The sequence below is a fragment of the Arachis ipaensis genome, chromosome B1, assembly GCF_059453495.1.
Source record: "Arachis ipaensis isolate K30076 ecotype BB chromosome B1, ASM5945349v1, whole genome shotgun sequence".
Classification (NCBI taxonomy): Eukaryota; Viridiplantae; Streptophyta; class Magnoliopsida; order Fabales; family Fabaceae; genus Arachis; species Arachis ipaensis.
This window is the reverse complement of record NC_142436.1, coordinates 133878926-133889831: the sequence shown is the minus strand read 5'-3', so window position 1 is coordinate 133889831 and position 10906 is coordinate 133878926. Positions and strand designations below refer to the sequence as shown.

Genomic DNA, 10906 nt, shown 5'->3' with positions numbered 1-10906 from the left:
TCAAAAGCAATTGTAACTAAGCATTATTCCTCCATCCACACATCCAATCATCAATGGAGGTATAATGGAATAAATCAAACGCCCAATTGGACCACTTTTTAACTAGTGGCTGCCTCTGGTTGTTTTTTCACCCCTCTCTGGGGATGGTGGGGGTTCATATAGTGTCTAAGGAATGAAACAATTTTAACCATACACCAAGGTCCATCTTATCAAAATTCAATATGCTATAGAATCCCAATACATGAGTTCCATATCCAAGGGCCATAGCCATAAGTATTAGACATTTAGGAAGTTATCAAATTACTAGAGTTTGAGGCATAAGATGGCATTTAGGAAATTATCCAATTAAGAATCTATTCGAAATGCCAATCTAGTAATCAATGTCAACGTAAACATAGGCTTACAGAGAATACCAAAAAGAAAAAAAAAAGGATCATGGTCCCTGAATAGACAAAACAAAAGAATATCAAATTAGCGGGAATAATACATCAACAAACAAATTTTATAGTGTGAATGATGGCAGGATAAAGAGAAAGGAGGCAAAGGAAAAAGCAAAAAAAAAAAAAAAAAGAAGAAAAAAATGGGAACAAAACTTATATATTTATATCCTAAAAACAGAGGCAAGTACCAATGTATTAAGCTTTCCACGAACGGCAGTTCCAGTAAATCCAAATTTGTATATGAATTCAATTCCTCCGTGTACAATGCAGTATAAACTGCTCTCACCCCGTAATGGCAGGGTAGCTTCTATACATGAATGTGATGGATGATTATTTGCATATGTAAAATATAAAGTATTCCCCGGCTTGCTTTGCTTCCCTTGACTAGAGCTGTCATGAATGTTATAGATCCCTCCCCAAACCCAACCATCTCTCTTTTTCGAGTCACCATGACTGACTCTTTGATACAAAAGCCGTCATCTTTGCTAAAACTGCATAGAGAACTAATTCACTATCTGTGGTAGAGAACCAAGTGCACCAGGAGGTGATGGCACAAGTGAATTCCAGCGTTTTTCTGGATGCATTACTACTACGTACTACTCAGCAGATCAACTGATGATTCTAAACACTCCTGTGGGTTCGCATAAAAATAATCCTCTTCTTTGGGCTTGTCGAGGATTACCAACCTTTTGGTTGGACTACCCATACGATCAGCGTGAGCTCTCTTTACGGCTGAAGAGAATGTATCCCAGTCCAGTACTCCATTATGGTACTGATCTATCAGATCAACTAGGAGCTTTCTGTTCAACAATATCGTCTTCTTGAACCCAAGGTATCTGCACATGCATTGGAGGTACAAGTCATGTCAATTGGCAGAGAAGTTCTGAGAATCATAAGAATCGGAACAAAACAATGGTACTAGAAAATTATGCCAGAAAGAAAAAGCTGTTTGCATCATCTCTCATCAAGTCCGATTTGTCTCCCAGAAGACGCAGATACAAAAATTGTTATTCACTACAAAGAAATCTTTATTCCTAGGATTTTAACAGCAACAGATATTCCTAGAGAAGAAATAATCTTGGAAATCACATTGCTTCAGCAGAATGTACCTGCGATGGCCCTCAACTACTTTGGCCATATTTCCATCGTATGTGGGGACAAATATATCACTCTCTAATGAGACAAGATAATCCAATGCCGCCATTTGAGATGAATGATTCTGGAAGAACTGAAGGTCAGATGGTTCCAACAGTGTTTCCTTCCTGACCTGTTTCAACAAAGAACAAAGGCAAACTTAGCATCATTAAACAATAAGAAACGTTCCAATTACCATGTTTGAACTTCAAATTTACCAATTTTGGGTAGTCCTTTGCAAGACTAGCCATTCTCCTTTCCCCGCCATATATTTCTCCAGCTGCAATGTAGATTTGAATGTTCCGATCAATGTCAAGAGCCCTAAGCGTTAGAGCAGTCTCCTCGGGTGTCAAAGGGCATAGGCCATCTTTTCTTTTCAAATCAGAGTTGATTATTTTTTCTTTCCACCAGGGATAAGCATATCTGTCAATGCATAGAAAATTGAAAATGTTTGAGACTTGCATCAATTCTCCTATGTCCTATTGATCTGCACATTAGTTAGTTGAAAATGAAATCTGAATTGAGAATTACAAAACAAATGAAGTATGCAAGTTACTGCTCACCTCATCCTTGTCAACTCTTCCACCTCATCACTGTTGCAACCTTGAGTACAGCCAGAAAACGCCAACATATCCATTTCATACCTCAGATGAAGCACCATAAATGGACCATTTTGCCTCAGAAGCTTGATGACCTTTCTGCCCAACTCCTCTATCTGAGGAGTAAATCTCAGAGCACTAAAATTAACACGGCATCGCAGCTTCTGAAGGTCCAGAGGTTGACCGTTATTTGCCAGCCTAGCATCGGTTCGATTTAAATGCACAACTTTGTACTTTTGTATCAGGGGCAGAATCTATAACAACAAATATGCCATTTGCTTTAGACTAACTGACCATAGAACAGAAAAAAACATAATCAAGTCACAAAAACATGCTATCTGGTAATGTTTAGGATAACATATGTTTCTGACCCCAACTTATAGTACCAGGGATGGTATAAGCTGACCTGATTCTTATAGTAAGAAATGTCAGACCAACTAATTGGGGGCATGGTGTAAACCATTCCTCTTTCCACTCTCAGCTTGAGTCTAGGAGGCAACTCTTTCAATATCCTGACCTCATCTCTCAAGGATGTAATAAAATGATCAACATCAAATATGTCTTGGAACTCACTACGAAATCAAAGTAAAAGGAAGAGTTATTAAGAAGTCATCCCTGTAAAGAAGCAAGCAACCCAAACAGCATTCAAAGAAAGAATGGAAGAGTCACCTAGGGTCAGCCCAGAAGGAAGTTTTATCGAGTTCAGGGACGATAAGCGTGACATTTAGATATCTGGCAATGGCCACCATGTCACATATCTGTAAAACGCAGTTATACATTAGAGGAAATCCAATGAGCAAATGGGATCAGTGCAAAAACATAGAAAGAAGAACAGTCACCGCTGCTCTCATTTGGTTGAGTCCTCCATTGCACGACACCATCAAGTATCCATTGTTCTTATAAACTCCTGCAGAAAAGAAAAGATCAATTGAGATGAATGGAAGTGATGAAAGAAGAGAAAGAGAGAGAGAGAGAGAAAGAGAAAAAGAAAAGATACTCTTGGGAGGGAGAAGAACGGGACGCGGAGACGGAAGTAGTTGGGAATCGAAATCAAGGGCACTGACAGCAGAAGAAGAAGAAGAATCATGAGTGAAACAAGAAGGCCAACCCTTCAAGACTCTTGGACCCCACATCTCACCCAGCGTCGTCAACTGCACCACGCAGGTCCAGACAAGCACCGACGTCGTCGCCCTAATCATCCACATCTTCATCCTCGATCTCGACGCTGCCGCCACCGACGACGACGAACCGTTAGAAGAGCCTCTCCCTCCCTTCTCCACCCTCACACCCATCCACACTAAATCTTGGCAATTGCTGCTGCTGCTGCTGCTGCTGGTCCTCTCCGGCCTGCACATCTCACAATGCCTCCTCCTCTTCCTCCCCCTTCATAACCCTAAAATGCCAGATTCAATCCAAGATCCGTCGTCCTTGCCTGTAACGGCCACGAATCCACCAGCATCCGCCACAATGTCACGCAACTAACAAGATCGATCTTCGAATGAATGTCTGCAGGATGCGTCGTTTAGTGATCGGCGGGAATGGCCGGCGAGTGTGTGAGAGAAAAAAAAAAGAGAAAAAATGAAATGAATTAGCGTAGGTGTGTGAGGGTGTAGGTGTGGGGTGTCCAGCGTGTGAGAGAGAGAATAAAACGCTACGCTCTTCAAAACGCATAAACGACATTTGCCATTGGTCATTGACACATGCTTAACCATGGTTCAGTTTAAAAGCCCTTCTCAGGTTGGCTGCTCTATCACTGTCTACGTGTCCTCATCTTCACTATGACACGTGTGCCTTTATCATTCTGGGCTTTCTTTCGTGTGGAGCGGCGGTAGGTGCTCCCCATTTATTCGCGTCCCTTCTAAATGTGCCGACACTATATTCTATTTTTCTACCAATTCAATGTCATAACTACTCTAATTTTTAGTTTTAACAGAAAAATATTTACATGCACTTGGGTAGAGATTTGAGAGTATATAGTAGAGCAAGGTTTTGCTACAATATATTTTCACTTTAAAGCTTGATTCCCCAAAAATAGAAAGAAATAAATGTGCGATAAATTGGGCGGAATAGCGGGAAATGGTACATTGACGATAAGGTAAATTCACAAAAAGATATGAGTCAGCACCAGACGACCGAGTCGTACATGTTGACAAGACTCGCCGTTAAGCTTCCGTCAGCCAGAGTGTCGGTTCCGCCGTTAAGATGTAGCGGATTCCATTTCCGAACGGTTCATTAATTTGGGGCCATAGGATAGGGGGTGCTGGGCCAGGTGTCAGTATCTTAAATGACCCTCTTTGAGGACCCCACTCTTTCTACGGTGAGTGCTCGATTGCTATCTTAGACTGCAATTGCTCTTGGGTCCCATTCAGATACACACCCCTTTTTAGTTTTTTCCCTTCCACTTAGTAAAAGTTATGTTATGGCCTCATGGGACATCATATTTAATTAGGTATAAACTGATAGAAATTAAATTACAATTTTTATGAGAAGCTCTAGTGAAAAATAATATTAAACATATTTTTTTAAAATTATTTTTACTATAAGATACAAAATGATATTGAGATTTAATTTCTAATTTTTAACATATATTTATATTCAATAATGTATGTACTGTAAGATTAACAAAATATTTAACTTAATTGGCTATTTCTTAAAAAAAGGATAAAAAATCTAATTAATTGGATAAAATCATAGTACAATAGTTAAAGTCATATTATTAATACTAGTGTATTACCTATAATCCACCTTTTATTATAAATTAAGTGTATGAAATATCAATATAAAATTAGCCAAAATGGTAATGTAATTTATATTCTAAATTAAAAGTCTTGAGTTCGAATTACATACCATTATATATTATATAGATATAAATATAGATCTATAAACGCATCCTGATATATATCACTTTTATTCCAAGATACTTTTAAAAGTAACACACTGTACATTAATAATAATAATAATAATAATAATAATAATAATAATAATAATAATAATAAAGGGTTAGCCTTACTTTCAATTTCTCTTTGTCCACTTTTATAAAATCTTTAAAGATACAAACTAAAATATCGATTAAAATGTAATGTGAACCAATGTTTAAAGAAGACGTTGTAATAAATCGTACAAACAAGATATGTATTTTTTTTTTGTTTCCTACGGTATGCTCCAATTCGATACATTAAGAATTAATTCGTCTAATTGGTTGTTGCATACACAAAGCAGGATTCAAACCTTCAACACTTACTTAAAGAGACGAGTGAACAATTCAAATTGATTTTTCTTTATTATACTAATTTGAGAATGCATGCACTTAGCCTCGTGGAAGTTGAAAGCATGATCCATCAAAATTCATTCTTGCGGTGCCATCCTTGGCTCTTGCACGTCATTTGCGTGTGATATTCTTGCCTCATTAATTTATATAGGCCATAATCTTATGCATACCCATTTCCCACTACTAAACTCTGTTATTAATATTCTCTGTGTCCGTCCTTCTTAGTATATCTTTTTATTAAATTTATTTTTGAGATATTATAATAACAAAAATTTAAAAATTACAACATTAATTTATTGATTAACTATATGTTTTAAATCATAAATAATATTTTTTTAAAATAATTAGGTCAATAATAATATATAAGGTAATATGATTGATAATGCAAAATTTGTAATTTTTAAAAGAACAAATTATATTTTTTCCTTAACATTTGGAATAAATTTTAAAATTATCTCATGTTTAAATTGTTTTATTTAAGTTTTTAACATTTCAGTCACAAAAAAAAAAGTTTTTAACATTTTAATACTAGTTCAATGTTATTCTATTGTTAGTGATTTGATAATAGAGTTACATGGTAAAACAATATTAAGACATTTTAAAATGTTAGAAATTTAAATAAGATAAAAATATTGGGACAAATAAAATATAATGAAAGTAATTTTTAATGGAATAAATTACATTACGAATTTAAAATTTTTACTCATTAGTAGATAGACTTTTGGAAAAAGTAAAAAAAGAACATGCTATATATACAGTAATGAATTATACCATTTTATCTCTAATATATTAATTAAATTTTTTTAATATTTAATTTAAATAAATTTTATTTAAATAATTTTTTTTATGATACATAATTATTCAATTATTTTTTAATCACATCTAAGTAAATTATTCTTAATCACATTATTTTTATTCTAAGTAATTTTTTTTTAATTTTATTTTTGTAGAATGGCTAGTAGATATATTTTCGAAAAAAAAAACATAGTACATGTATAATAAAGTACAAATTATGCAATTTTTTGTTTCTAATGTACCAAATTTTTTAATATTTAATTTAATTAAACTTGATTTTTATCTTTAAAATTAATTTTAATTTTACCTTTTAATAATATTAATTTTTATGATAGATAATTATTTAATTATTTTTTGTTACATCTAAGTATATTATTTTTAACTATATTATTTTTGTTTTAAGTAAATTTATTTTTTATTAAGAGTAAAATTTAAATTGAATAATTATCTATTATAAAAAATTAATATTATTAAATAATTTTGAGACTTATCTTAAACATATAAAAATAAAAATGATATTTTACTCATTTTTAAAATTAGAATGTTTTAAATTTAACTTTAAATAATAAAATAAAACAATTTTTTCATACACATGCATCAATAGAATGCAATAATGCATTAGTTATTTTATAAAACTATAGCTCATTTGCATACCTATATAGTTGGCTACTAACTTACACGCATTCTTGGCTTATATAAATTTGTTTTTATCTCATTAAAATTTTACAAGTCTAGGAAATTTCGAGCAAATAATAACTATAATAAAACAAAAAAAAAAAAAAATGGAGCCATAGATCAGAAAGAAGAAGATGGGTATGGCTCATAATGCAATCATCTGCGTGGCAATATTAAAAGATTTCCCTTGTCCCTATTGGTACATTGTTGTGTCCTTTGGAGGAAACAATTATACTTTTTTGTTGAATGAAAAATAAAACGAGTTTTCAAGTTGATGGTAAAATATATGTCACAGTTTGGTCACACTAACCCTCTTCTAGGGATAGTACATCCAGTTCATTTGATTTGAGGGTGCTGCGTGCTCCTTCTATGATTAATTTTGCATGCATAAATTCATTTATCACGATCATGCTATGGTATAAATATATGTGCTTAATTAAGAGGGTTAGTGTGATTAAAAAATGAGTTATAACTCAAATGACATAGACTCCCCATACTCAATTAAGAGGTAGCGGGTTCGAGTCACATATCTTTTCAAATTTTAAAAGAGCCAAGAAGCAATAGCTCAAGTGGCATAGTCTCCCCATACTCAATTAAGAGGTTGCGGATTCGAGTCTCCATATCTTCGGTAAAAATAAATAAATAAATAAATATTTGTGCTTAATGTTGTAAAATAAATAAATATGGAAGAAGAAATAAATATAAAATAAAAAAATATAGATAGAATATAAAAGATTTTAATATTAATATTTATTAATATTATTATCTCAATATAGTAAATATTATATATTTGTGGTATGTATAGAGAGATAAAGAAAGAAAAGTATTTTATATTTGTGGTAGTGTATTTATTGTCTTAGTCTTTGTCCATATTTATACACATGCAATGTTAATTTTTTTAATTTTGAAAATCTTGTACCGCCTACCATTTAATGTTTGTACCGCCTAAAAATATTTGATTAGAGGAATAAGTTATGCTGAATGGACACTGAGTAGATATCTATATGGTAACATTCTCCTTGGATGTCTATTAAGAATATGCCTCATCAAAATCTTATTAAACAAAAATCCAATAGGAAAAAATTTTAGTGAATGAAAAATAGTATAATATCCTTTGTGATTAAAGCTAGCTCACTAAAAATCTTGTCAAGAAAAACTCATCAGGGACAAAAACCTGACCAAAGAAAAAAGAGTACAGCCTCCCCCTCTTATCGATATTATTTAATATCTCGAAATCGGCGCACCCCAATCTGATGTACCAATCTTTCAAAGGAAGATTTTGGAAGTGACTTTGTAAATAAATCTGCCAGATTATCGCTTAAGCAGATCTGTTAGACATCAATTGTTCCTTGATTTTGAATGTCATGAGTGAAGAATAATTTGGGAGAAATATACTTTGTTCTATCACCTTTGATGTATCCACCCTTAAGTTGAGCAATGCATGCTGTATTATCTTCAAACAAAACAGTTGGAGTTATTTTATGGTCAATCAGTCCACATGATGACAAAATATATTGGATTAAACTCCTGAGCTAAAACACTCGCGACTTGCCTCATGTATCGCGAGTATTTCAGCATGATTAGAGGATGTTGCTGCTATTGTTTGTTTTATGGACCTCCATGACATAGCTGTATCACCATATATGAATAGGTATCTTGTTTGAGATCTTCCTTTGTGTGGATTAGACAAGTATCCTGCATTTGCATAGCCAACTAATTGTGACTTGGATTCATATGGATAAAACAGTCTCATATGACTGTTCCATGAAGATATCGAAAGATTTATTTGATCCCATTCCAATGTCTTTTGGTCGGAGAGAAACTATACCTTACTAGTAAATTCACAGCAAATGATATGTCAGGTCGTGTATTATTAGCAAGGTACATTAGTACTCCAATGGCACTAAGATATGGTACTTCATGACCAAGGATATCTTCATTTTATTCTTTAGGACGGAATGATCCTTTTCCACATCCAAAGACCTTATGATCATTGGGGTAATTAATGAATGTGACTTATCCATATAAAATCTCTTCAAGATCTTTTCTGTGTATGTTGTTTGATGAATAAAGGTGTCATGGAGTTGGATGCCTTGGATGCTATTTTGGCTCAGAACAAAGCTATGTCTCAATAGATTGCCGCCATCACTCAACATTTGGGGGTATGTAAGTATCATCTGTTGCTACCCAAGATTCTTCTTTTGATATGAGTGGTGGAGTGTTTCAATTTGGAAGCTATGGTTATGAGCAATCCCCTCTTGAGCAAGTTAATTACATGGGTAATTCTTCAAAATCGGCTAATAATGATCCCTTTTTCAAGACATATAACCCGAGATAGAGAAATCACCCGAATTTTGGCTGGTAAAATCAAAACCAGAATCGAAGGTAGTCCAACTTCAACAACAACAACCCACCAAAACCAGTTCAACCGGCAAAATCCTTTCAACCAGCAACATCAATTCTTCTAATCACACAATCCAACCCAGCTGCTCAGGATACCTCAGCATTGGAAGCATCATTAGCAGAACTCTCCAAGACCACTCATAGTTTCATACAGAAAACTAGAGCTTCAATTCAAAATTTAGAGGTGCAGATAGGACAGTTGAGCAAGCAAAATGCTGAAAGACCTCCTAGTACATTCTCCAGTGATACAATTCCAAATTCGAGAAAGAAATATAAGACCATCTATGTGATGAGTGAAAAAGAGATGGAGACTCAACCTTCTCGCGAGGAAGAGCCCAGCTGGAGAAAGCATGAAAGAAGCCAAAGACTTTGGGGAGTCTACTCCCTCTCTCCCTGCACATACCATGATTGATCAACCCAAAGTGGAGAACTTAGTTGCTGAACACAAGGACGAGCAAGCCTCTAAATTCTTGGAGGAACAGGAAGATCCCCATTGAAGATTTTTCTCCTGGATTGAAAGTCGTGTTGACTCACCATTCAACATTGCTCTATACAGTGAACAAGATTCTCTCTCTGGAGCATGTCGAGTTAATTCATAAGGATACAAGGAGAAGATTCACTGTGAGAGGAGAAGAATTGAATCAATATGATCAATCTCCTCCTTAACGGCAGGGGTGAACCATCAAGCTAGTGACATTAAAGAAGCGCTTGTTGGAAGACAACCCAACACCTTTAGTATCCTTTAGTTATGTTTTATTCTTCGCATTTTAATGGTTTCAATTTCATCTCTCATAGTTTTCCTTATTTTTAACATTATTCAAGTTATGCATTTTGACCAGAACAGGAGCAGGTGTGTTTGGGATGGAGCAGAGAGCTCCGTGATGGAGGAATTTGGTTTTGATGGTTGGATGTTAAATGCCAGATCTGGGCGTTTAGCACTAGAAGGCACGCAATTTGGGAAATTGCCACTGCCTCCCTAGTGTTTAACGCCAGTTTTGGGCGTCTAGCGCCAGGGTGCAAGCAGCTAAAGGGAATTGGCCTCTAGAACCCTGGCGTCTAGTGCCAGGGGTGAAAAAAAAGAGGTTGGCACTAAACGCTAGAGGTTTGGTATTTAGCGCCGAATGCACGTGAACAAATAAATTTCATTCGGGTGGAGTGGCGGTAAACGCCCACAACCTGGCGTTTAGCGCCTAGTACGCTGCAACCAGCTCCACCACTCTTTTTGAATTCAAATCCCCACCAACTCCCCCCTAATTCTCTCCCACTTCTTCGTTTCCCATACCCTCTCCCTATCCCATCAAATCTCTCCTTTTTCCCATACCTATCTTACCAATTCCATCATTCCCCAAGATTTTCTCCTCTTTCCAATACACCCCACCAACCCCTCCATAAACCCCCCCAACCGTTTCCACTTCTCTCTCCCTTTTCCCCTTTTCCTTTTTTCCTCTTCCCTATAAATACCCTCCCACCCCACCTTATCTTCCACACAACAACCATATTCCTTCATCATTTTCTTCTTTTTTTTCTATCCTCCACATACACGTCCCTTACTCTCTCTCTCACCCCTTCTTTATCTTCTCTTTCTATTCCCA

The 10906-nt window shown here is 35.1% G+C and overlaps 1 protein-coding gene across 2 annotated transcripts; it reads right to left on the bottom strand.

Annotated features, from left to right (window-relative positions):
- Positions 1-328: 328 nt before the first annotated feature.
- On the bottom strand, positions 329-3985 carry LOC107634793 (rhamnogalacturonan I rhamnosyltransferase 1). 2 transcript variants are annotated; one of them, XR_015902458.1, is made up of 9 exons: positions 3171-3870; positions 3013-3080; positions 2843-2931; positions 2580-2745; positions 2138-2427; positions 1793-1997; positions 1550-1707; positions 629-1276; positions 329-442 (listed from the first exon to the last, which is right to left on the bottom strand). XR_015902458.1 is itself a non-coding variant. In XM_016338215.3 (8 exons), the coding sequence occupies exons 1-8, from the start codon at positions 3526-3528 to the stop codon at positions 1030-1032; spliced, it is 1581 nt and encodes a 526-aa protein (XP_016193701.1). In that variant the 5' UTR covers positions 3529-3985; the 3' UTR covers positions 329-1029. The 2 variants fall into 2 exon arrangements, 1 of the variants encoding a protein (XP_016193701.1); XM_016338215.3 differs by having other exon boundaries at positions 329-1276; positions 3171-3985.
- Positions 3986-10906: the final 6921 nt, after the last annotated feature.

Excerpts from the sequence above, each read along its gene's own strand:
- LOC107634793 (XM_016338215.3), bottom strand. The coding sequence starts at position 3,528 with ATGTGCAGGCCGGAGAGGACCAGCAGCAGCAGCAGCAGCAGCAATTGC. Across the intron at positions 2,932-3,012 it reads TCAACCAAATGAGAGCAGCG|ATATGTGACATGGTGGCCAT; the intron begins GTGACTGTTCTT and ends TGCGTTTTACAG. Across the intron at positions 2,746-2,842 it reads TCCTTCTGGGCTGACCCTAG|TGAGTTCCAAGACATATTTG; the intron begins GTGACTCTTCCA and ends TTGATTTCGTAG.